This window comes from Protomyctophum bolini (genome assembly GCF_963924005.1).
Source record: "Protomyctophum bolini genome assembly, chromosome: 2".
NCBI lineage: Eukaryota > Metazoa > Chordata > Actinopteri > Myctophiformes > Myctophidae > Protomyctophum > Protomyctophum bolini.
Window position 1 is genome coordinate 470,536 of NC_137863.1, and position 27,217 is coordinate 497,752.

The window sequence follows — 27,217 nt, forward strand, 5'->3', positions numbered from 1 at the left end:
GCTCACCACCGGAGCGGTGGTCAGCTCACCACCGGAGCGGTGGTCACCTCACCACCGAAGATCCAGACTATGAATAGGCCTTTATTCACTTAAGGTAAGGAAAATGTCCTCATAGTATAATCATAGTACCTGATAAACTTTTTTTTTTTTGGGCGGGGGGGGGTTGATCACGGAACTCCGTCTTTAAGACTTTTTGGGGGAGGGGCTAATCTTAGAGTTTAAATGAGCATAAAATCCATGTGGTGGGCTAGCCCTAACCCTATTGGCTAATATAGAGTCATGTGGTGGGGCTAGCCCCTAACCCTATTGGCTAATATAGAGTCATGTGGTGGGCTAGCCCCTAACCCTATTGGCTAATATAGAGTCATGTGGTGGGCTAGCCCCTAACCCTATTGGCTAATATAGAGTCATGTGGTGGGGCTAGCCCTAACCCTATTGGCTAATATAGAGTCATGTGGTGGGCTAGCCCTAACCCTATTGGCTAATATAGTCATGTGGTGCGCACGGTGCACGGACTCATACCCGTATGAGTGAGGCTGTGTCTCGCCAGGTGGTAACGTTGAAAAAACCTCATGTCACACATGGTGCAAGCGTACGGCTTCACCCCTAGAGACCGCCAGAGTAGCAACGTGTTACTGTGTGTGTGTTACTCGGGGGAGGGGGAGGAGGGGGACACACAAAATCCTAGTCCTATTTCAAAAAAGTTAATAAAAAAAAATCATCATTCGTAGCTAAATTGATTATGGGTGGTTAATAACCAATTTCACACCCTGGAATTACTTACAGGGTTACTTGAACAACAACGTTTGTTTGTCTCAAATTTTTCAACGTTTTAAATTATCGAAAAAATAAATTAAAAAGGGGTCACAGATCTTAAATCCACTTACACAACACATCACATGAGCTGATGATGATGTCATCTAGTGGTAATAATAAATTATACATCAATGTACAGTTACTAAATACTGACGATAAGGCTCACCCATCATGTATACACATCAATGTACAGTTACTTAATACAAAGAGTAAAAGTCAAAGTATGCAAGATATTAAATATGAACATGGGTCCTATCTTAAGATTGGTCAGGCGCTGCAGTGCATACCCATATGAGTGAGGCTGTGTCTCGCCAGGTGGTAGCGTTGAAAAAACCTCTTGTCACACATGGTGCAAGCGTACGGCTTCACCCCTACACACAGAAGACCCAACTTTAGCATCATAAAGATATGGTATATAATTATGTAAAGATGTAGGAAAATAATACAAAAAAAAGGGGGGGAAACGCAACTGCCAAAAATGATCAATGTAAAACTTTACTAATCCCAATAAGCTTAGTAAAGTTTTGCTGTACTCATCAGCGCTTTGTCTAACGTAGGAGAATGTTTCTCTCCCCCCAAGCCTGTCGTCAAAATGCATCTCCTATTCCCATTAGGAACTGGTCTTATCGAAGGGGCCTGTAATTGCAATAGTTTCAACGGCCAATGTTCAAATTCACAAGGTCCATGTGGTCGGTTCACGACTGTTAGCAGCTAGTTTACCTTCAAAATAAGAGCCAGGCTAAAATAATCAGAATCCAAATCTAGACACACGATCGGGCCAAATGTGAACACTCCCAACGCCTCGGTCCGTTTGACGGCGCTATGCCAACACCATCTCCTCTGTATCCAGAAATATGAACATCTATAGAACTACTATACACTACTACAGTGTGTTGGCCGTCCGGCCCACACCCCAGAAACACAAGCGGACCTACAGGGAAGACCTTCCTCTTAGAAGCAAACGATCATGACGACGTCGACGACGACACACGTCGTCAATCCTGCGTCTTAAAGACCTCTTCATGCTCCGGTTTTAGGCGAGACGGTGACACGCCGACGAAGCCGTCACTGCCACCGCAGGGCTCAGGGTCGTCACGTTGTGGTTTTTCGGTGGTCCACCTTATTTATGCTAAAACTGGAGCATGAATTATAATCCCCAGACTTGTGTACATGGCTTTGTAGCTTTATAACGAGAACACAGCCGTGTAGCTTTATAGCCAGAACACAGCAGGCCAGATCAATGTCACTGTCTCGCTTCTTTTAATACTTTAGTAGTAAATTGCATAATCTTCAGTCGTGTAAAAAAAGACTGCAGTTTGGTGCAAAAACACTGAAGCATGGTCTTGTTTCTCAATAATATCAGAAGTCAGGGGATAAAACTGGGATAAAAGACATCATAGTTCCCAAAGTGGGGTCCGGGGACCCCCCCAAGGGGGTCCCCAGATAAGTGATAGTTTGGAAACAAATGGAGCCTTATGGGTCTGTAACTCGTTCCATTTGTGCACGGTCTTGCGCCACGGTTTGCTTGTAAGAAGAAGATGGGGAGTGAATCAAAGCGCATGGCTCTCCAAATGGCTTCCTCCCTCCCTCCCTCCCTCCCTCTGCAGACACTGACAGGCAAGGAGGTCGTGTTTGGGGAGGTGTGGGCGGAACTTTAACTCCCATCTACAGCTGCTCCACTTTTATTTCTGCACAGGGGGAAACTTCTTCAATTTTTAATCACGCTGATCGTCGTGAGCCAAGACAATTTTAGGCAGTTGGTGAACAACAGCAATCTCTGCACAAAACAAAAAAAGGATTCAGCAGAGCTTTTTTTTTTTTTTTTGCAGCACAGACATTTAAGAGATCTTAACCCATTCAGAACGGGAACCCCTTTTTTGGTGCGTCGTCATGTATGCGTTATGTTTAGCTATTGAAAAATAGCAGATCTACAAGCAGCTCGTAGTGCCGGCACTACGAGCTGCTTGTAGATCTGCTATTTTGCCACGCAAATATTTGAATATATATTATTTCACAGCGCACGTTTTTTGTTTTTTAAACTCAAATCTTTGCTTCTGGGTGGGTGGGAGGGGGGTGGGGGGGTCCCTGGAACAACATATTTTCAGATGGGGGTCGGCGGCAAAATACAGATAATTCTGGGGGTCCTTGACATGAAATAGTCTGAGAACCACCGATATAATCGTCCTCAGGTCTAAATGGGTTAAAAGAAGATAGAAACAGAACAGCCATGTGATAGAGTGTGACACTGTCCTGAAGATAGAAACAGAACAGCCATGTGATAGAGTGTGACACTGTCCCTGAAGGCCTGTCGACTGTGATGAAATGATACGTACATTATATACAGCAACACACGGTCATCTTTAAACGTTACGTTTAAAGATTTAGGTGAAATAAAAACGACAATGGTCACTATTATAGCATAATGCTGTACAACACCAACAATCCCTTTCCAGGACCCTGGCTCCTAACAGTGAACTCCTTAAGTATTTGGGTAGCAACAATAATTCATGTTTTGGCTTTATGTGCTTACTGGATTTATTTAAAAAAATATATATATAATAATATCGCCACACTTTATATGTCGCGTACTGCGTTGCTTTTTGTCCTGCAGACTCCACGCATGACGAACACTTCACATTTGATACGGTTTCATTGTACCATTTCCTGTAGACTTAGATACCATTGTATGTAGACTTAGATACCATTTTATGTAGACTTAGATAGCATTATATGTAATCTTATAGCATTTTATGTAGACATAGCACTATATAGTATATATATATATATATGCATAGTTTAATTATATAGATCTGACTCAGGATACTAGGATTATCAATGTAAAGATGCGTTAAATCATACCGTTTTGAAGAATCCTAGCCAGACTATTTTGGAGTAGCGTGGCAAAGATTCAAAGTTGTGACTCCTCGTTTCTTACCAAGTCATTTAGCCTAATGTAATTTAGCCGACCGGCGCAGGCGCAGCCGAGCTGCGCAGTCGCAGCCAAGCTGCCGACTCTTTACCGACATGAGAGCATTCAGCTGTAATGGGCTCTACCTCTTCCTACTTCCTTCACAGGTGTTACGGATGATAAAAATGTACGGCTGTTCCATTTACCCATATGGGACCCATTTGGTTCTACTTGTACACTATCAAGAGTTACAATCATCATCGGAAACACCTGTGACGGAAGTAGGGAAGGGGCCCCAGGTTCTTTCCAAAATGGCCCCCATTAGAGCCTAGGTATACATCACAGCTGCCGACGATGTGCGTTCTATGCAAAAAAAACATACAATAATACCAAACAATGAACCCGTCGGTTAAATATCTGTTTTTCACGTCATCTAGAGGACACTACGGGTACTACATGTGGAAAAGCGACTCCTCTTACACGTGTGAGAACTAGTCACAGAATCTGTCCAAAGGATCGACTCGCTCTGGGTTGAATTAATTCAATTTGCTTTTAAATTCTCGAGCAAAAAAATAATAAGTTGCTGTTCAAGTACTTAGGGACCTCTCTGTGGATAACGGACACATCAAGCATGAAGCAACGGGCAGGTGGGAGGAGAAATACAAAACGTGAAGCGGAGGAGGAGGAGGAGGAGGAGGAGGAAATACAAACTCGAGTTTGATGCAGCCACGTAGAGAATAATCAACGGCCGGGCGGGGCGATCATGCACGATCAAGCATTAGAATGAATGAATGAATGAATGAGAGAGAGAGAGAGAGAGAGAGAGAGAGAGGGGACGATGGGAACACATACCGGTGTGAGTGAGGCTGTGTCTCTCCAGTTGATAACGCTGAATGAATCTCATGTCACACATGGTGCAGGCATATGGCTTCACCCCTAGACAGAGCACAACAACGTTAGCGCACATTTACACTGGGGTGGTAATTATTATTATTATTATCATTAATAATTAGGTGGGTTTGAACAACAACCACTAAACAATGAAGTGCAATAAAAAAAAAACAAGCAACAGAAACGAATGTAAATGCTAGTGAGGTTTTAGTGAGTTACATGCAAGACGTTATGTTAAAATAAAAAGCATTGACACGGTTAACAAAAAGCATGCACTAACACAACTACAGCTACTCGCTTAGTAGGACATTACACCAAAACCTCCGATGCTCAGAAACCTTCAGACACGATTATCAACGACTCCGATCTCTGGGTTTTCGTAGCTCAGATAATGCCGTAAACCACATTTCCTCATCATGCCACGCCGTGTAGAATTAGTTTTGTGACCATTTAGCTGGTCATGACATGCGTTTGTTTGACGCCTTGAAGGCATTTGATTACATGGAGTATCTTTTAGATCTGGAGCCTTGTCGTTTTGTCATATTTCAAAAAAGAAATATAAAGTCTGAATTTATCGCATTAAATGTGTTTTTAGTGTAATGTGCTCTAATTATTATTATTATTATTTTTTTTTATGTTTGCAACAGTAACAGTTAAGTCACAGAAAGATTTCAGAGTCATTTGTTAAGTGGACAGTTTTCCAACAAAGCCAAAAAAATCCATTATTTGGTTTCTTCTGTGAAGGGGGAACTAATTATATAATATGATATATTGATGATATTTTTTTTATATATATATCAAGGTTATCGTTGGAGAAACCCTATTTGCTGTACATTGAGGAAGGTTTGCAGGGAGACAAAAGAGGGTAAATATGATCATACCGGTGTGAGTGAGGCTGTGTCTCGCCAAGTGGTAGCGCTGGAAGAAACGCATGTCGCACATGGAGCAAGCGTAGGGCTTCACCCCTAAACGCAACAGTACCAGACTTTAGTGACCGCTCTCGGGAGGAGATGTATATTATAGAAGATGTATTATATTACTATTATACACAACATAGCATAGCATTTTGGCAGGCACACATTTTTGACGTAATGCTTAATTTGACTCAATTATTCTTATGACAATTTCTGTGTAATGCTCCACCTAGTTTCCTTTCCATAGTGCAAATAAATGTCTGCTCTGAAGAACGCCGCTAACGAGCGAACGCCGCGGTGAAAACTACTGAAAGTTCACATTTAAAATAAAAACCCCCACAGCAGTCCCCAAGTTTTCTAGAAAAACGTCAAATATTTATTCGAAAATTACAAATGTCGCTATATACATGTACATAGCAACCTGAACACCTAAAGGGGGTTCCCGTTCTCCAAGTGTAAAAAACAACACCAAAATGGGTTAAATAATGAATATTATGAATATGGGTCGTTGGTCTTTATGAGACATTAATCGTTGCATGTGAACATATTATATTCTGACACTACTAGGCACAAACTGACCACTCTACTACCACCTAGGGGGGGCTCAGGGGGGTGACACACGTACCCGTATGGGTGAGGCTGTGTCGCGCCAGGTGGTATCTCTGGAAAAACCTCATGTCACACATGGAGCAAGCATAAGGCTTCACCCCTACACACACACACACACACACACACACACACACACAGCGACAACCTTTCGTAAGGATCTGGGAGGATACACCCCATTCATTCACGAACAAACTGCAGTACAGTACTGTACAAGACATGCCAACAGAAGAACTGGCATGATGATGATGATGACTGACAGGGGACTAGTATTTCAGTCAGTTTGTTTATCAATCCCATTAGTCTAACTAGAGGACTGTAGTTAGACCAGCCAGACTAGTCAAGACGCTTACGCTGCCAGGCTACAGACATCACATCACAGACAGCCTCGTATGAGGGTGTTATTCTGCCAGCCTACAGAGTACAGACATCACAGACAGCCCAGTATGAGGGTGTTATTCTGCCAGCCTACAGACATTACATACAGCATTATTTGGGCTCTATTGTGTGTGTGTGTGTGTGTGTGTGTGTGTGTGTGTGTGTGTGTGTGTGTGTGTGTGTGTGTGTGTGTGTGTGTGTGTGTGTGTGTGCAAAAGAGAAGTATTGAACCCGTTCCGTACCCGTGTGCGTGAGACTGTGTCTTGCCAAGTGGTAGCGTTGAAAAAACCTCATGTCACACATGGAGCAAGCGTAGGGCTTCACCCCTACACCACACATAAAGAGTAGCACAACATTAGCTATGGTAGATGATGGAGACATGAAAATATAATATATATATATATGTATGTTTCAGCACGGTAACATTTAACTACTTCTATCACACCATGCTGCTGCTGAAAAGACACGGTGGTCTATATGCTCTGGATCAAGTATTTGGCAAATTGTACAAATTATCCAGTTAAAGGATTCTCTTTTTTTTGTTGGGGGGGGAGGGGGAGGGGGGGGGGGGGTACACACAGTGATACAGGACGATCAGTGGAAGAAAAAGGCGAGTCGATTACATCTGTGGATCACACACACACACACACACACACACACACACACACACACACACACACTTCTTGGCAACCCCTGGTATATTTGGATTGTTACCACGATGGTTCTGTGCTTAGGTGCCCGCATTCTGCTCCACAGTAAATGCGCACGCACACACACACGCACACACACACACACACTCACACTCCGCCAGAGAAACCTCCAACCGTTTCTCACACTCTTCGCCCTGCCTCAGTGTGTGCATCCAACAACAACAACAACAAGAAACCTTCTCAGAACTTAACTGCGACCTTCGAGAGATCTTTTTTATATCTAATATAAAACGCTTTCCGATTAGGTTAAAAAAGACTAGAGCATTCTCAGTAACAACAGGGACAACATGGACGGACGGACGGCCCAGTGAGCTAGCCTACCGGTGTGCGTGAGGCTGTGTCTCGCCAGGTGATACCGCTGGAAGAATCTCATGTCACACATGGAGCAAGCGTACGGCTTCACCCCTACGCACACACACAACGGACAGACAATTAGCCCCCAAATGTTCTGGCTCAATCTAGGGGGAAGCATTATTCAGAAAATCATCATGAAAACAAGCTAAGGAATATTTATATATATATATATCTGGGGTGTTTTGTTGTTCTTAAACATCGGGTTATTTATGAGAAATAGAGAGAGAGATATATATATCAAATCAGGCCTAAATTGAGAACTGCAACAGGGTTTTTTTGCCAAGCGTATTTAAAAGAAAAGACACGCCAAAAGTAGCCAGATCACAACAAAACAACGCTTACGACGGCGATCACACCAGCACGCTGAAAACTAGAAACACCAGCCCTTCCTTCTCCCCCCCCCCCCCCCCCCCCCCCCCCGAGGTTTCCACCAGGACGTCAGACCGCCAACGACGGATGAGACTTAGTGTTGCAACGTTGAAGCTAACTCAACGTTTCGATGCTTTTCTCTTTGTTCTTTTCTAAATGTCTAGGCCATGGCGGTGGAACGCGCGCTAGTGCGTCCGTTCGCCAGCTAGCGAGCTAACGCGCGCCAGTGCGTCCGTTCTCCAGCTAGCGAGCTAACGCGCGCCAGTGCGTCCGTTCGCCAGCTAGCGTGCTAACGCGCGCTAGTGCGTGCGTTCGTTCGTCCAGCTAGCGTGTGTCACGTTTTCAAAGCCTGTCGTCTGATCGCCACCTTAAACCTACTGTTACAGAGCAGTCATCTACTGTCAATTATATATAGAATACATTACAGAGCAGTCAGCAACTATTCATCTACTGTACATGATAGAATACATTCAATTATCTACACACTAAAAGGTTAATGTGAAAACATAGGAAGCAATGGACATCAAAGGACTATTCTCACGTTATTCCAATGGGCCTATAATATGAATCTGGAGCTACATTTATTCATGTATTGTAATGTGATGAGAGCAATAGGTTTTAAAACCTTCGAAATGTCTCTAAATTGGCAATCAAAATGTCACAAATGTCACAGCCTACAGACATGTCACAGCCTACAGACATCACAGACAGCCCCGTATGAGGGTGTTATTCTGCCAGCCTACAGACATCACAGACAGCATTATTTGGGCTCTAGTGTGTGTGTGTGTGTGTGTGTGTGTGTGTGTGTGTGTGTGTGTGTGTGTGTGTGCAAAAGAGAAAGTATTGAACCCGTTCCGTACCCGTGTGCGTGAGACTGTGTCTTGCCAAGTGGTAGCGTTGAAAAAACCTCATGTCACACATGGAGCAAGCGTAGGGCTTCACCCCTACACCACACATAAAGAGTCATTTATATATATATGTATATATTGTTCATATAGACAAAAGTATTAGACAAAAGTATAAAATTTGAATAGGGCTTCACAAGAAGGAGGATAGCGGCATTTCAGTCATGCGTCTCTCTACACACCGAGTGTCTCCTGGGCCGTCTTTTCTAACGGGGGTCTGCGGGCTAATAACTGGTCTCAATTTGGGCATTGATTTACGGGGGGAAAAAGAGAGGGTTTTTTTCCGCCTGACAACAGCGACTGTGTGGACTGTATAATCACAGCGACAACCTCTTCAAACACTGTCGGAAAGTGAAGCACACGAGTGTTGTTTTAACCCATTCTGAACGGGAACCCCTTTTGACGTAAGCATTAAGTTATGCTTTAGCTATTGAAAAATAGCAGATCTACAAGCTCATAGCGCGCCACCGAGTGGCGCGCTACGAGCTTGTAGGTCTGCTATTTTTTGAAAAATCGAAGAACGACTGACATTTTTAGAATCTGATCTCAGGTCAGAATGGGTTAATCCGACCCAGTGCGTTTCCAGTGGAAACCTCGTATGAATCTGATCTCAGGTCAGAATGGGTTAACTAAATAAATACAAAAAAAGACCATTTCTGTGGGGTTTTTTTAAGATACAAAATGACATTTGTCACGACGTACCCGTTACGGTTTGTTTTCCCATTTATAAAAAAAAAAAGAAACAGGAGCTGGGGAGGGAGGGAGGGGGGGAATTAAAAGACTTCAGTGCACTGTGCCTACACACACATGTTGCAAGGAATAAATGCATTCGCCATGTATCCGAAGGAAGTCTGATCCAATCACTTTTAGATTTCTCCAGTTTAATCCTGAGTTTAAGTTTTGTTGTGTTCAAGATCTGATTTTAGGCATTATGTTTAAGCCTCCAGGAAAGTCCGTGTTGAGGTTCTTAATCCACTGTTTTTCATTAAAACGTCTTTGTCCGGACGGACGGACGGACGCATGAAACAAAATGTCGATACCGTCCTTCTCATGTTTGGGTACAGGATCTGAAATACCGTCATAACTAATATTATGACGGACAAATACGACCCCCCCCTTTTCTAGACAGTCTGGAAAAAAATCTGTGTCTTTAAGGGATCTTTTCTCCATGATATTTTGAATTTTTTGACCAGGTTTGTTTTACTTTTACTATAGGATGGGTATACGGTTATTAAATGGACTGTCATACCCGTATGTGTGAGGCTGTGTCTCTCATACCCGTATGTGTGAGGCTGTGTCTCTCCAGGTGGTACCGCTGGAAAAACCTCATGTCACACATGGAGCACGCGTACGGCTTCACCCCTACGCACACACAGAGCACAGAGGGTTAGCTATAGTACAGGCATTATGTGGGAAAAAAGGGCTCAACCTCCAACTAATTGCAAAAAAAACCAAACTCAGCTGATTTTGTATCTTACATTATGTCCTGAATAACATACAAAAAGTTGCCTGAAATTGTCTGAGGGGAAGTGTTGAAAAAGGCCTGTACAGTATGGCCACCATAGACATCCTATATAAGGCAAATCATTTCAAATGTTCCTTTTGCTTTAAGTAGCATGTGACATGTCAAACTAGGGTGTTTTCACGATGCCGAGTCCATTCCAAGCATTCGTTTTGCATAAAAACACTCCTTGGGCTAATAACGGCCATAGCCGTCATCACAAATGTGATGAGGTCAGCACATTTGGACTCGGCATCATGAAAACACTCTAGTTTGACATGTCACATGCTACTTAAAGCAAAAGGAAAATTTTAAATGATTTGCCTTATATAGGATGTCTATGGTGGCCATACTGTACAGGCCATTTTCAACACTTTCCCCTCAGACAATTTCAGGCAACTTTTTGTATGTTATTCAGGACATAATGTAAGATACAAAATCAGCCGAGTTTGGTTTTTTTGCAATTAGTTTGAGGTCAAATTACATTATTACTGGACTAAGAGGATTAGCTATTCAATCGGGGGGGAGAAATGGGAAAACTCAAATTGTTTTTTGAGTATAGCACAAATTTACAGAAATGTAACGTATTGTTGCCTCTTAAAAAAAAAAGAAAAAGTAATGTACTCATTTCAACGGGCATGTCTGGGGAAAAGTACAATACATGGAAAAAAAACTAAAACATGGCAACTGATTATTAACTGGTCAGTTTTTGTGTGTGTGTGTGTGTGTGTGTACGGTACTTTCTAGGTGACTTTGGTGTAAGCAGACTTAAGGTTGAGAGGTTTTGACTTACCCCAACAGTGCATTTTTTTATTCTTTTAAGACAACGAGAGACAAAGAACGTGGTGTCAAAGAGTACGTTTCGCAGCCCCTGAAACCACCGCGCTGTTGTTCACAGTTCACACAACCAGCCGACTAGGTGAGGAAAATGTCCTTTGATGTCCATGCATTGACTGTCTTAATTAAACGAAACCCCATACTTACTTACTCTACGGAGACAATTTGATAATAAAACAAAATGTAATAAAATATAAAAAAAATATAACATGTTTTTTTTTCTGCAGCTTGTGTGTGCTAGTATAATGACAACAGAACACTGCCCGCCCTGTCATTTTTTTTTTATTCTTTTTTTTTTTAAAGGTTGGGGTTGGTTGGGGGGGGGGGCCGATGTGTAAATGAGAACTTAAAGGACCACTTCACCACTTTTCAACCTATCTTCATATAATAGGTCCTCACTAATAAATAAATAAACTAAATAAAATGGCGCAATTTTTTCCCTACTCGGTCTGTGTCTCATATAGGAGGGCTGTGGGCAGTTCAGAAACCGTCTTCCAGTGACATCATCGATGGGGAATACAAGCTAATAGAAACTGCAGGCTTTCTATAGTCCTGAAAAGTTGCAATGCGAAAATGGAAGCCATCGTTCTCACGATAATGAAAATCTAAACATTTTTGTAAAAAAAAAATCTTGTTTAAAAAAATAATCTGCCCTAATGATGATGTCACTGGAAGACGGTTTCTAAACTGCCCACACAGCCCTCCTATGAGACACAGACCGAGTAGAAAGAAATTGCGCCATTTTATCATGATTATTAGTGAGGACCTATTATATGAAGATAGGTTGAAAAGTGGTGAAGTGGAACTTTAACTTTTTATGGCCTTTTTGTTTTAGTTTCTTTGTTTCCTTTGTTTGTTTTGCTTTGTTGGAAATTACTGTCCAGCGACAACAACAAAATGAAATGAGCCCTCTGAGAACCGTTTTGTGTCCAAAAGTATATTAAATAAAAGACTGTAAAATAACATGGTAAGTCTTTTTAATAGTTTTTTTCTTTTTTTTTAGATTTGCTGTGATCATTAACCCATTCTGAACGGGAACCCATTTTGGTGTTATAGCATCATGTCGTGCTTTAGCTATTGAAAAATAGCAGATCTACAAGCTCACAGCGCGCCACCGAGTGGCGCGCTACGAGCTTGTATAGGTCTGCTATTTTTTGAAAAATCGAAGAACGACTGAATTTTTTTTAGAATCTGATCTCAGGTCAGAATGGGGTTCATCAGACCAGTGTGTGTGTCCCAGTGGAAACCTCGTATGAATCTGATCTCAGGTCAGAATGGGTTAAATGGGGTATATACGGTTTATTATCATTGAGAGGACAGCATACCCGTGTGTATGAGGCTGTGTCTCTCCAGGTGGTAACGCTGGATAAACCGCATGTCACAAATGGCACAAGCGTAGGGCTTCTCCCCTAAACCACACAGAGCACCACAGCTTTAGTGAAAGGTCCCCCCGCCGCCCGGCACCCACGAGGGGCTGTATGCACACACACACACACACACACACACACACACACACACACCCCCCCCCCCCCCCCCCCCCGCCATGTCGGGAAGGGGAAAGAACGTCACACTTCACCCTGCTTCCTTCACAGGCGTTACCGATGATGATTACTACTGTAATGGAAGGCTTTGTTTCCACCAGTGTTGTTTTCGTCGACTAAAAGGCCTATTCATAGTCTGGATTTTCGGTGGTGAGGTGACCACCGCTCCGGTGGTGAGGTGACCACCGCTCCGGTGGTGAGCTGACCACCGCTCCGGTGGTGAGCTGACCACCGCTCCGGTGGTGAGCTGACCACCACCGTGACGTCATGTTGTAGTTCGGTGGTCACCTCAGTGACGTCATGTTGTAGTTCGGTGGTCACCTCAGTGACGTCATGTTGTAGTTCGGTGGTCACCTCAGTGACGTCATGTTGTAGTTCGGTGGTCATCTCAGTGACGTCATGTTGTAGTTCGGTGGTCACCTCAGTGACGTCATGTTGTAGTTCGGTGGTCACCTCACCACCGTAAATCCAGACTATGTATGAGCCTTTACACTAAGGCGAAAAATGTTCGTCGACTACCTTTTTTCACTGACGAAAACTAAATGGAAGCTCTACGAGCTTGTAGATCGGCTATTTTCAGCAAGTGTAAAATAAGTCATTATGACGGCAACAAGGCCCGACAAAAATACATTTTAGTCGACTAAATCGCCTGTAGATTTAGTCGACTGAAATCTTATGACATTTAGTCGACTAAAACTAGACTAACCCCAATACATTCCAGGTGACTAAAATGTGACTAAGACTAAGTGAAAACTATATTCAGGAGACTATGACTAAAACTAAAATAGAAATGTGCTGCCAAAAACAACACTGGTTTCCACACAGTCATCTGGTAAGACGGTGGTCCACGAACCGTTCCATGTCAAGGACCCCCTAAATGACACTAGTTATCCCGCGGACCCCCCGTTCCGTTTGAGAAGATTGGCCAGGAACCCCCCCCCCATGAGAGAAGATTCTTATTACGGCTCTTAGCAGTGATTCTCCATGACATTTCTAGCTCTGGGACCCCCAATTTATATCGTAAAAAGAAATGTTAATTTAACTCTTGTTAGAGTGTTCAAATGGACCCGTTGGCTTGTTAACAATGGAATGCGGAAGTGCTCATTCTATGTCAATGGGATAGTTCCAATGTGTGGAACTATAGCCCAATAGGAAGCATGTCGATCAAATCATGAGGCTCTCCTACATGGACTTCTATTGGCTTCAGTCCAATGGAGGCTCTCCTACATAGACTTATATTGGCTTCAGTCCAATGGAGGCTCTCCTACATAGACTTATATTGGCTTCAGTCCAATGGAGGCTCTCCTACATAGACTCCTATTGGCTTCAGTCCAATGGAGGCTCTCCTACATAGACTTCTATTGGCTTCAGTCCAATGGAGGCTCTCCTACATAGACTTCTATTGATAATGGGGGACAACCAACTGGGAACAAGTCCTGGACCAGGAAGTAGGCAGAAATGCACTGGACCCAGGCGGCAACAGCCCAGCTTTAATGATCTTAAATCCCTTTATTTTAGATTGTTTTGTAGTAATAGTACAACATAAACATTACAGAGACTTTAGTTGTCACTGTACAATACTTTAAAACAGTTGTCGTGTTGCACACATTGCCTAAAATAGCTCTTATTTGCACCGCCCTCGTTGAAAACAATGTATTTCCAACTCCAGCTTGTCTCAGTTCAGGCTTCTGAGGGGGCAGGTTTCTGCCCCCTCAATGTCCTAACTCTTCTATTAGATGGCTCTGGGTTTCTGCCCCCTCAATGTCCTAACTCTTCTATTAGATGGCTCTGGGTTTCTGCCCCCTCAATGTCGCAACTATTCTATTAGATGGCTCTGGGTTTCTGCCCCCCTCAATGTCGCAACTCTTCTATTAGATGGCTCTGGGTTTCTGCCCCCCTCAATGTCGCAACTCTTCTATTAGATGGCTCTGGGTTTCTGCCCCCTCAATGTCCTAACTCTTCTATTAGATGGCTCTGGGTTTCTGCCCCCTCAATGTCGCAACTCTTCTATTAGATGGCTCTGGGTTTCTGCCCCCCTCAATGTCGCAACTCTTCTATTAGATGGCTCTGGGTTTCTGCCCCCTCAATGTCGCAAAAGAGACTTAACCCATTTTAGGCGGGAACCCCTTTTGGTGTTAGCATTATGCTATGCTTTAGCTATTGAAAAATAGCAGATCTGCAAGCTCATAGCGCGCTTGTGGGTCTGCCATCTTTGAAAAATCGAAAGAACCACTGACGGAAACATAGCCTTTTCAGAAAACTGTTTTTTAGAATCTGATCTCAGGTCAGAATGGGTTAATCAGTATCATGGGTTAACACCTGTGAAGGAGGTATAGGGAGGAGAGCGCGGACGTCAGAAGAGTCATTCTGTGTGCATAGAGCCCATCGCACCACCGATCTAACAAAATGAAACAATACCTAAACAACAAAAAGCTCTTATATAAAAGCAGGCCATCGCAAAAAAAACACCTACATGTCGTCATTTGCAACTTTTAAATAAATAAAATAAAATAACCTTTTCCGTCCGACCGAGGGCGTCTCTCTCCGGACTCTTTTAAAGGTTTTATGACATTCATTTTCATTTATTTTTCTTTTTCTTTTTTCTTTTAGGTTTTATGACCTCAATTACACCCAAAAAAACCTGAACTTTGAAACATTCAGTGGATTTTCTGTGGTCTGAAGTTTTCTTTGGGGTTTGGAAGCCTTTTGAGCTACAATGAAAAAAACAGTGAAAACAAAACAAAAATCTGCTGGCAAATCCCATTGACATACAGTATATATACAGTATATGGGATTTGCAGGATCTTACATCACAAACAGCAGGAAAAATCAGAGCACCTGTTTGAGCCAGATAAAACCCCCCCGGACCACAGAAAATCTACTGAATGTTAAAAGTCCATGTTTTTTGGGTGCAATTGAGATTAAAAAAACCTAAAAAAAAAAAATAAGAACAATTCCAAAACCTTTTTTTTTATGTCACAATCCCTTTAATGGAAGACGATGACTGTAATCTGGCCCCGTTCGGTAAACACTCTGTCAAACGGAGCGCTAGGCTAGAGGGACCGCCGTACCTAACACTCTGTTAAACGGAGCGCTAGGCTAGAGGGACCGTCGTACCTAACACTCTGTTAAACGGAGCGCTAGGCTAGAGGGACCGTCGTATACCTAACACTCTGTTAAACGGAGCGCTAGGCTAGAGGGACCGTCATACCTAACACTCTGTTAAACGGAGCGCTAGGCTAGAGGGAATGTCGTACGTAACACTCTGTTAGACGGAGCGCTAGGCTAGAGGGACCGTCGTATACCTAACACTCTGTTAGACGGAGCGCTAGGCTAGAGGGACCGTCGTATACCTAACACTCTGTTAGACGGAGCGCTAGGCTAGAGGGACCGTCATACCTAACACTCTGTTAAACGGAGCGCTAGGCTAGAGGGAATGTCGTACGTAACACTCTGTTAGACGGAGCGCTAGGCTAGAGGGACCGTCGTATACCTAACACTCTGTTAGACGGAGCGCTAGGCTAGAGGGACCGCCGTACCTGTGTGGATGAGGATGTGTCTCTTCAGGTGGTAGCCGCTCCTGAAGGCTCCGTAGCAGTGGTCGCAGATGAAGTTCTTCTGGACCTTAGACGCCGGCCCGCCGTTCTCGTCGGCGCCAGCGGCCTGGCGGGAGAGGGGGGGGGGGGGGTGGGGTGGGGGGGTATTTATTATTATTAACCCGTTCTGACCTGAGATCAGATTCATAAGAGGTTATTCCACTGGACACACGGACACACACTACACTGGTCTGATGAACCCATTCTGACCCGAGAGATCAGATTCTAAAAAAAAGTTCAGTCGTTCTTCGATTTTTCTTTCAAGAAGAAATAGCCGACCTACAAGCTCGTAGCGCGCCACTCGGTGGCGCGCTACGAGCTTGTAGATCTGCTATTTTTCCAATAGCTACCAATAACACCAAAAGGGGTTCCCGTTCAGAATGGGTTTAAAGGTTTCATGACGTGAAGATACAAGAGATACATCCGACAAAAAAGAAGCTACGAAGTTACGAAGCTACCACACAAGTTGAGCTGGTTTCAACTTCAGCGACAGTATAGCGTTGCTGCACGATTTAATCTTTTGTCAAGTGTGAGCGCAAGCATTCGTTTATTAGTACATGTTATTAAAGATGTTTTAATTAATGGCATGTCCCATCATGTCAGAAAGATCACTTTTAGGGGGAAATCATTCTTGACCTCAAGCCCAAAGGGGAACTATTCTACAGCTGAAACAGTTCAGTTCTTATTCCTGCAGCTACACACCTGTGGTTAGCGTTTGGCAGAGCACAGAAAAGGTTGTTTTTTTTCTTGTCCATCTGTACTTTTTGACCTGATCTAATTGTTTGTATTATTACTTATAATTTCATCATCTTGTGGAACCTTCTCCCTGCTTGCCTGACATGCATAACTGTACGTTTAAGAATAATGTAATGGTGCTTAAACCATTCTGACCTGAGATCAGATTAAAAAAATGTCTGTTTGAAAATGACAGTTTGTCGGTTTTTTGAAAAGATTTTTGAAAAATAGCAGACCTAAAAGCTCGTAGCGTGAGCTTGTAGATCTGCTATTTTTAAATAGCTAAAGCATAACATAATGCCGACACCTAAAATGGGTTAAGGTCAGGCCAGTAGGAGGTGCTATAGCAGTGCACCTTCCACAGCTGTGAAGGCCATTATATTTTCCATACTTTGAACAAGGATTAATGTGCTTATTTATTCCAACTCTCATTTGTTCCCAACACGTTACAAGGAATAATGTTAGAATAAAATAAAATAAAATAAAGTGTGAGGAAAATAAATCTAAAGTTGCAAAATAACTAATTAAGCTACAAGCGTAGCAAATATATATATTTTAAATCTTTAAAAATATCATTACTGGATGGATTGACTTTACAAGTGCACCAAAACATCCGATCTATAAGCTCACAACACACCGCGTCGTGCTAAAGCCGTGGTCTTGTAGATCAGCCATTTTCACTGTGCACAAACAACCAAATATATATTAAATAAATAAAACAAATCATTCTATAAGCCCGTTAAAGACCGCAATAGGCTGATGATTCTCTACAATCTATTTTCTCAAGTCAGTGGTTCTCAAACCTTTTCCTGCCATGGACCCCCAAATTGCTGTATTTGGCCGCGGACCCCCATCTGATTCTGAAAAGAGTTTGTGCCAGGACCCCGCAGAGGGACCCGCAGAAGAGAAGATTTGTGTTAAAACATTTTCTACAGTTTTTCTTTTTCTAGCATTTTCCAAAAAAAATAGCAGATTTTCCACTTTTGAGAACCACTGTCGTAAATCCTCACCAGTGCCTTTTCTAAATGTTTTTCAAAATAGTCAAAGTAGTAAGGAGAAGGGAAAAAAAAGGCACTGGTGAAAAGAGTTTTGTGAAAGAACATTTCTTTATACATCTACACACACAGTCATAATTATATCTCAATGCTATAATGATACAGATACTTTCCTGGGTTTAATGGCTTACGGAAAGTAACACAATAAATAAATGAATGAATGAATGAATGAAACAAAAAAAATGAATAAACTGAAATCAATGGTAATTTCAGTCCTTGCCTAATGCCTACCCGTGTATGATTTGTGTTTCATGATCATTGAAATAGTCCCAAGAATCATCTGCATTTATTTATAGATGCATCTAAAACAGCGATAGGGCTGTTTTGGCTCAATCTCTCTCTATACATCTATACATCTATATATATATATATATATATATATATAACTTCTTTGGATATTTATTTAGTAACCTGGGTTCCTACAATTCTCTCGAGTTTGAAACGATGGTTTTCATCTTGTATCAACTTTGAAACGATGGTTTTCATCTTGTATCAACTTTGAAACGATGGTTTTCATCTTGTGTCAACTTTGAAACGATGGTTTTCATCTTGTATCAACTTTGAAACGATGGTTTTCATCTTGTATCAACTTTGAAACGATGGTTTTCATCTTGTGTCAACTTTGAAACGATGGTTTTCATCTTGTGTCAACTTTGAAACGATGGTTTTCATCTTGTATCAACTTTGAAACGATGGTTTTCATCTTGTATCAACTTTGAAACGATGGTTTTCATCTTGTATCAACTTTGAAACGATGGTTTTCATCTTGTATTAACTTTGAAACGATGGTTTTTATCTTGTATCAACTTTGAAACGATGGTTTTCATCTTGTATCAACTTTGAAACGATGGTTTTCATCTTGTATCAACTTTGAAACGATGATTTTCATCTTGTATCAACTTTGAAACGATGGTTTTCATCTTGTATCAACTTTGAAACGATGGTTTTCATCTTGTATCAACTTTGAAACGATGATTTTCATCTTGTATCAACTTTGAAACGATGGTTTTCATCTTGTATCAACTTTGAAACGATGGTTTTCATCTTGTATCAACTTTGAAACGATGATTTTCATCTTGTATCAACTTTGAAACGATGGTTTTCATCTTGTATCAACTTTGAAACGATGGTTTTCATCTTGTGTCAACTTTGAAACGATGGTTTTCATCTTGTATCAACTTTGAAACGATGGTTTTCATCTTGTATCAACTTTGAAACGATGGTTTTCATCTTGTATCAACTTTGAAACGATGGTTTTCATCTTGTATCAACTTTGAAACGATGGTTTTCATCTTGTATCAACTTTGAAACGATGGTTTTCATCTTGTATCAACTTTGAAACGATGGTTTTCATCTTGTATCAACTTTGAAACGATGGTTTTCATCTTGTATTAACTTTGAAACGATGGTTTTCATCTTGTATCAACTTTGAAACGATGGTTTTCATCTTGTATCAACTTTGAAACGATGGTTTTCATCTTGTATCAACTTTGAAACGATGGTTTTCATCTTGTGTCAACTTTGAAAGTTGAAACGATGGTTTTCATCTTGTATCAACTTTGAAACGATGGTTTTCATCTTGTGTCAACTTTGAAAGTTGAAACGATGGTTTTCATCTTGTATCAACTTTGAAACGATGGTTTTCATCTTGTATCAACTTTGAAACGATGGTTTTCATCTTGTATTAACTTTGAAACGATGGTTTTCATCTTGTATCAACTTTGAAACGATGGTTTTCATCTTGTATCAACTTTGAAACGATGGTTTTCATCTTGTATCAACTTTGAAACGATGGTTTTCATCTTGTATCAACTTTGAAACGATGGTTTTCATCTTGTATCAACTTTGAAACGATGGTTTTCATCTTGTGTCAACTTTGAAACGATGGTTTTCATCTTGTATCAACTTTGAAACGATGGTTTTCATCTTGTGTCAACTTTGAAACGATGGTTTTCATCTTGTATTAACTTTGAAACGATGGTTTTCATCTTGTATCAACTTTGAAACGATGGTTTTCATCTTGTATCAACTTTGAAACGATGGTTTTCATCTTGTATCAACTTTGAAACGATGGTTTTCATCTTGTATCAACTTTGAAACGATGGTTTTCATCTTGTATTAACTTTGAAACGATGGTTTTCATCTTGTATCAACTTTGAAACGATGGTTTTCATCTTGTATCAACTTTGAAACGATGGTTTTCATCTTGTATCAACTTTGAAACGATGGTTTTCATCTTGTGTCAACTTTGAAAGTTGAAACGATGGTTTTCATCTTGTATCAACTTTGAAACGATGGTTTTCATCTTGTATCAACTTTGAAACGATGGTTTTCATCTTGTATTAACTTTGAAACGATGGTTTTCATCTTGTATCAACTTTGAAACGATGGTTTTCATCTTGTATCAACTTTGAAACGATGGTTTTCATCTTGTATCAACTTTGAAACGATGGTTTTCATCTTGTATCAACTTTGAAACGATGGTTTTCATCTTGTATCAACTTTGAAACGATGGTTTTCATCTTGTGTCAACTTTGAAACGATGGTTTTCATCTTGTATCAACTTTGAAACGATGGTTTTCATCTTGTATCAACTTTGAAAGTTGAAACGATGGTTTTCATCTTGTATCAACTTTGAAACGATGGTTTTCATCTTGTATCAACTTTGAAACGATGGTTTTCATCTTGTGTCAACTTTGAAACGATGGTTTTCATCTTGTATCAACTTTGAAACGATGGTTTTCATCTTGTATCAACTTTGAAACGATGGTTTTCATCTTGTGTCAACTTTGAAAGTTGAAACGATGGTTTTCATCTTGTATCAACTTTGAAACGATGGTTTTCATCTTGTGTCAACTTTGAAAGTTGAAACGATGGTTTTCATCTTGTATCAACTTTGAAACGATGGTTTTCATCTTGTATCAACTTTGAAACGATGGTTTTCATCTTGTATTAACTTTGAAACGATGGTTTTCATCTTGTATCAACTTTGAAACGATGGTTTTCATCTTGTGTCAACTTTGAAACGATGGTTTTCATCTTGTATCAACTTTGAAAGTTGAAACGATGGTTTTCATCTTGTATCAACTTTGAAACGATGGTTTTCATCTTGTATCAACTTTGAAACGATGGTTTTCATCTTGTATCAACTTTGAAACGATGGTTTTCATCTTGTATCAACTTTGAAACGATGGTTTTCATCTTGTGTCAACTTTGAAACGATGGTTTTCATCTTGTATCAACTTTGAAACGATGGTTTTCATCTTGTATCAACTTTGAAACGATGGTTTTCATCTTGTATCAACTTTGAAACGATGGTTTTCATCTTGTATCAACTTTGAAACGATGGTTTTCATCTTGTATCAACTTTGAAACGATGGTTTTCATCTTGTGTCAACTTTGAAACGATGGTTTTCATCTTGTATCAACTTTGAAACGATGGTTTTCATCTTGTATCAACTTTGAAACGATGGTTTTCATCTTGTATCAACTTTGAAACGATGGTTTTCATCTTGTATCAACTTTGAAACGATGGTTTTCATCTTGTATTAACTTTGAAACGATGGTTTTCATCTTGTATTAACTTTGAAACGATGGTTTTCATCTTGTATTAACTTTGAAACGATGGTTTTCATCTTGTATTAACTTTGAAACGATGGTTTTCATCTTGTATTAACTTTGAAACGATGGTTTTCATCTTGTATCAACTTTGAAACGATGGTTTTCATCTTGTGTCAACTTTGAAACGATGGTTTTCATCTTGTATCAACTTTGAAATGCAAAACAATCTTCCGCAATATGACAGTAACAGGACAGTAAGAAGAATCACTCAACCTGCAGTCAGTAATTTGGGCATGTCATGATTTGTCATCGTCAAGGCAAATCAAAAAGAAATAAATATATAAATCTAAATTCCCAGCTCTACGATCTCACAACGCCACGTGTTGAGAGTTTGTACAGTGGCTATTTTCACGTTGTCTTTTTTTTTTTTTTAAGTACAACATTTGGGAAACACAGTGGTTCATGTTTTCTGGTAATTTTTTTTACACCAACATGGCTATTTTAAAAACATAAAATAAACAGAGAAAGGCATTAATGCCCCCCTCCCCCTCCCCTCCCCCCCCTCCTCCCCTCCCCCTCCCCTGCACACAACTGCAGTTATTGTGCTCCGTCTGTGCGCTGCCTGCTGCCTCCCCTCCCCCTCTTTCCTCTCCAGAGATCCACCCCCCACCACCACGACTCCACCTCCCACCCACCCCTCCACCCCCCCCCCCCCTCCACTCCACACACCACCCGATCCCCCACCCGCTTCTCCCCTCCACTCCTCCCCCCACTCCACTCCACTCCTCCCACCCACCCACCCCCACACAAAAAAAATGTGCACACATAAAAGCTCCTAGTCGAAAGAGAGAGAGAGAGAGACACAAAAGCTTAAACGTCTCCTCGCTCGCACCGCGTATAAAAAAAACCAAACAGAACAGGAGACGCGTATGGAGACGTCCCCCTGGTTCTTTAGAACAGGAGACGTCCCCTCGTCTCCTGTTAACAGGACAGGAGACGTCCCCCTGGTTCTTTAGAACAGGAGACGTCCCCTCGTCTCCTGTTAACAGGACAGGAGACGTCCCCTCGTCTCCTGTTAACAGGACAGGAGACGTCCCCTCGTCTCCTGTTAACAGGACAGGAGACGTCCCCTCGTCTCCTGTTAACAGGACAGGAGACGTCTTTTCCACCATGAAGGGAAATAAGTATATATTGTTTTCTTCTTGTATGGCAAAAACCTACAGGCTGTCTTCTCTCTCTATCTCTCTCTCTCTCTCGCTCTCTCTGGGTTTAGACAGCCATAGTGACTGACCTCCCCCCCTCCTCCTCCTCCCTCCTCCTCCCCTCCCCCTTCCCCTCCTCCCCTCCTCCCCTCCCCCTTCCCCTCCTGCCCCCCCCACCCCCCCCCTCCCCCCCCTCCCTCCATGTTCTCTCACTTTGCAGGGCGTTCCTGACTTGCGGTTCTTCTTCTTCATGTTCTGCATGTCCTCGTTGGCTCTCATCTCCTTCTCGTCCAGGAGGCGTGGCGCCTGGAAGTCACCTTCCTTCCTGATCAGCTGCTTGGGGAGAGAGAGAGAGAGACCCCACCCCAGAGAGAGAGAGAGAGGGAGAGAGAGAGAGAGAGACACCCCACCACAGAGAGAGAGAGAGGGAGAGAGAGAGAGAGACACCCCACCCCAGAGAGCGAGGGAGAGAGAGAGACACCCCACAGAGAGAGAGAGAGAGAGAGAGAGAGAGATGTGTACAGCCCACCACAGAGGGAGACACAGGGGGAGAGGGGGGGGGGAAGACAGAGAGAGAGAGGGGGGAGGGAGAGAGGGGGGGAGGAGAGAGAGAGAGAGGGGGGAGGGAGAGAGGGGGGGGAGGAGAGAGAGAGAGGGGGGAGGGAGAGAGGGGGGGGAAGACAGAGAGAGAGAGGGGGGAGGGAGAGAGGGGGGGGAGGAGAGAGAGAGAGAGGGGGGAGGGAGAGAGGGGGGGAGGAGAGAGAGAGAGAGGGGGGGAGAGAAAGGGGGGTTGGAGAGAGAGAGAGAGAGAGAGAGAGAGAGAGAGAGAAACTTGAGTCCATTTGCAAGTTATAATTTCATGACCAAAGTTACTATTAGAAAAATGCACCAGACGAAAAGTACCGGTACAAAAGTATATGAATAAAACAATATATATATATATATATATACCGTATGTTCTTCTAGCAATACATTAATAATATGGGTTTTTATTATTGCATAAGCAGGGCTTAAAGCAAAAAACAATCCCATGACTGAAAATGTTGTTTTTGCAAATCTGCACTGATCTCATTAAATGACCCCTATGAGATCCTCAGGACTGAAATCAGAACTTTAAGCCCTGCATGAGAAAACGCTCAGATGGAGCGGTGTGTCGAGGCCGCTAAAACACGCTAAAATACCGAATAGCCAGAAAGTAGCGCCCTCCCCGTCCCCGCCAACCCCTCTCGTCTCCTCACCAGAGGCGGACAGCTCATGCCCGACGGCAGGATCATGTGACTCTGGGGCGGGCCGCGGTCCGGCCCCTCCCTCTGCGGCGGCACGTGGGCGTGGCCCAGCGGCGCCATCATCTTCTTGGGCGGCCCGGCCATGGAGCTGGCCTGCATCAACGCCATGCTGGACAGGACGGCCTCACACCCGAGCAGCCCCGCTGGAGGAGGAAGAGGAGGAAGAGGAGGGTTAGAGCAGCCCCGCCTGGAGGAGGAAGAGGAGGGTTAGAGCAGCCCTGCCTGGAGGAGGAAGAGGAGGAAGAGGAGGGTTAGAGCAGCCCCGCCTGGAGGAAGAGGAGGAAGAGGAGGGTTAGAGCAGCCCCGCCTGGAGGAAGAGGAGGAAGAAGAGGAGGGATAGAGCAGCCCCGCCTGGAGGAGGAAGAGGAGGAAGAGGAGGGTTAGAGCAGCCCCGCCTGGAGGAGGAAGAGGAGGAAGAGGAGGGTTAGAGCAGCCCTGCCTGGAGGAGGAAGAGGAGGAAGAGGAGGGTTAGAGCAGCCCCGCCTGGAGGAGGAAGAGGAGGAAGAGGAGGGTTAGAGCAGCCCTGCCTGGAGGAGGAAGAGGAGGAAGAGGAGGGTTAGAGCAGCCCCGCCTGGAGGAGGAAGAGGAGGAAGAGGAGGGTTAGAGCAGCCCCGCCTGGAGGAAGAGGAGGTTGAAGAGGAGGGATAGAGCAGCCCCGCCTGGAGGAGGAAGAGGAGGAAGAGGAGGGTTAGAGCAGCCCCGCCTGGAGGAAGAGGAGGAAGAAGAGGAGGGATAGAGCAGCCCCGCCTGGAGGAGGAAGAGGAGGGTTAGAGCAGCCCCGCCTGGAGGAAGAGGAGGAGGAAGAGGAGGGTTAGGGTTAGGACGGCCTCACACCCGAGCAGCCCCGCCTGGAGGAAAGATAATTTTATTTTTAGTTGCATTAAGGTGCTGTACAATAAAATAAAAGGAATAAAACAAGAACATCTCAATCAAAAAATAAACCCAACAACGAAATAAGAAACAGAAGCAGCAAAGACAGACAGCACCTAGAAATAGATAAGATAGAAACAGTACACAGAAATCACTGGAGCGAGCCAAAATGTTTGCGGTACAAAATGCGTTTTCAGACCCGAGACCAGATTCTACAAATGGTTTCTAAAATCATCGTGAAAAACGGCATCAGTTATCAGTGTGGTGCTCAAACTTCTTTCTTTTTATATTTCCTTCCGGGGGGGTCCCTGGAACAACATATTTCCAGATAGGTGTCGGCGGCCTTTTTGGGGTCCTTTTTGGGGTCCTTTTTGGGGTCCTTTTTGGGGTCCTTGACATGAAATAGTTTGAGAACCACTGAGACGTAGAAACATTGCTTTTCTTTTTCTTTCAGAAAACTGTTAGTATTTAGAAGGCTTGTCTTTAGAATGGGCTTCAGGTCTGAATGGTCTCAACGGGTTCCAAACAGCATTGGACTGACATCCATCAACACAACATGACTGCAGAAATCCTTAGCCCATTTTGGGGCGGGAACCCCTTTTGAACCCCCTCATGTTGTGCTTTAGCTATTGAAGAAATAGAAATACAAGCTCATAGCGCGCCACCGAGTGGCGCGCTATGAGCTGGTAGGTCTGCTGTTTTTGAAAAATCGAAGAGCGACTGACATAGAAGACATTTATTGAATGATCTGATCTCAGGTCAGAATGAAAACTGGTCAGGATGCAGAAGATATTTTTTAGAATCTGATCTCAGGTCAGAATGAAAACTGTCAGGATGTAGGAGACATTTTTTTTTAAATCTGATCTCTAGGGTAGGTACCCCTCACAAAAGACATGCAGTAATCCTGGTCACTAAACTGCCTCCCCCTGGCCAGCCGGGGCGCCTGATGGAGGGGAAAGGAACTGGTTGGAATAACTTGTTCCTTCCACGCGCTACGTCCAACCAGGGAAACTCCCCCCTGTCAGGTGTAAAGGAGCAACTTGGACACTCAAGCATGAAGGAAGCATGAGTTCAAGTCCGTTGCTCTCCCCTTGTCCCCCATATATGGGGACTAGGTTGGTCTCCCCTTGTCCCCCATATATGGGGACTAGGTTGGTCTCCCCTTGTCCCCCATATATGGGGACTAGGTTGCTCTCCCCTTGTCCCCCATATATGGGGACTAGGTTGGTCTCCCCTTGTCCCCCATATATGGGGACTAGGTTGGTCTCCCCTTGTCCCCCATATATGGAGACTAGGTTGGTGGAGGGTGTGTAGAGCCCAGGATCACATTAGATGATTGACACAGTGGTGAAAAATGGGTTACAAAATCGTGGGATAAAAAAATATATTAGAAGGTCTCAGGTCAGAATGGAAAACTGTCAGGATGTAGTAGAAGATATTTTTAGAATCTGATCTCAGGTCAGATTCTCAGGTTAAAATGTATTGTATTTTAAAAGACGAACCCATTTCATATGGTCTCGGACTGAGCTGCTGGGCAGGTGGGACATGGCGCTGGGAGCGGTCGGTGTGTGCGAGTGGGAGGGGCCAAGGTCATCCAACCAGAGCCGTCAATCACTCAGGATGGGGTCGCTCTGTTCGGGTGTGGGAAGCCACACCCACCTCACTCAGGATAGGTCGCTCTCTGTCGGGGGTGGGGAAGCCACACCCACCTCACTCAGGATAGGTCGCTCTCTGTCGGGGGTGGGGAAGCCACACCCACCTCACTCAGGATAGGTCGCTCTCTGTCGGGTGGGAAGCCACACCCACCTCACTCATCTAGCATTCAAACTGAAGAAAAGAAGAAAAAAAACAATAAACATTGAATGACAACAAAAAACAACACTGCGCTACTAGCCAGGCTAATAAAATACTGCGCTACTAGCCAAAAAAACACTGCGCTACTAGCCAAAACAACACTGCGCTACTAGCCAAAACAACACTGCGCTACTAGCCAAAACAACACTGCGCTACTAGCCAAAACAACACTGCGCTACTAGCCAGGCTAATAAAACAACACTGCGCTACTAGCCAAAACAACACTGCGCTACTAGCCAAAGCAACACTGCGCTACTAGCCAAAACAACACTGTGCTACTAGCCAAAACAACACTGCGCTACTAGCCAAAACAACACTGCGCTACTAG

The 27,217-nt window shown here is 43.2% G+C and overlaps 1 protein-coding gene across 1 annotated transcript in view; it reads right to left on the minus strand.

The window, feature by feature from the left end:
• znf740a (zinc finger protein 740a) overlaps positions 1-27,217 on the minus strand; it is a 51,205-nt gene that overhangs the window by 18,282 nt on the left and 5,706 nt on the right. Inside the window, exons 2-15 of the mRNA XM_080785024.1 lie at positions 26,537-26,862; positions 24,118-24,308; positions 23,093-23,212; positions 17,865-17,921; positions 16,270-16,393; positions 12,515-12,598; positions 10,130-10,213; positions 8,807-8,890; positions 7,545-7,628; positions 6,155-6,238; positions 5,497-5,580; positions 4,577-4,660; positions 1,104-1,187; positions 523-606 (exon numbers count right to left, since the gene is read on the minus strand). Of these exons, the coding sequence (XP_080641150.1) occupies positions 523-606; positions 1,104-1,187; positions 4,577-4,660; positions 5,497-5,580; positions 6,155-6,238; positions 7,545-7,628; positions 8,807-8,890; positions 10,130-10,213; positions 12,515-12,598; positions 16,270-16,393; positions 17,865-17,921; positions 23,093-23,212; positions 24,118-24,308; positions 26,537-26,582 (1,294 nt within the window). The 5' untranslated portion in view covers positions 26,583-26,862. The remainder of the gene's footprint in view (positions 1-522; positions 607-1,103; positions 1,188-4,576; positions 4,661-5,496; positions 5,581-6,154; positions 6,239-7,544; positions 7,629-8,806; positions 8,891-10,129; positions 10,214-12,514; positions 12,599-16,269; positions 16,394-17,864; positions 17,922-23,092; positions 23,213-24,117; positions 24,309-26,536; positions 26,863-27,217) is intronic.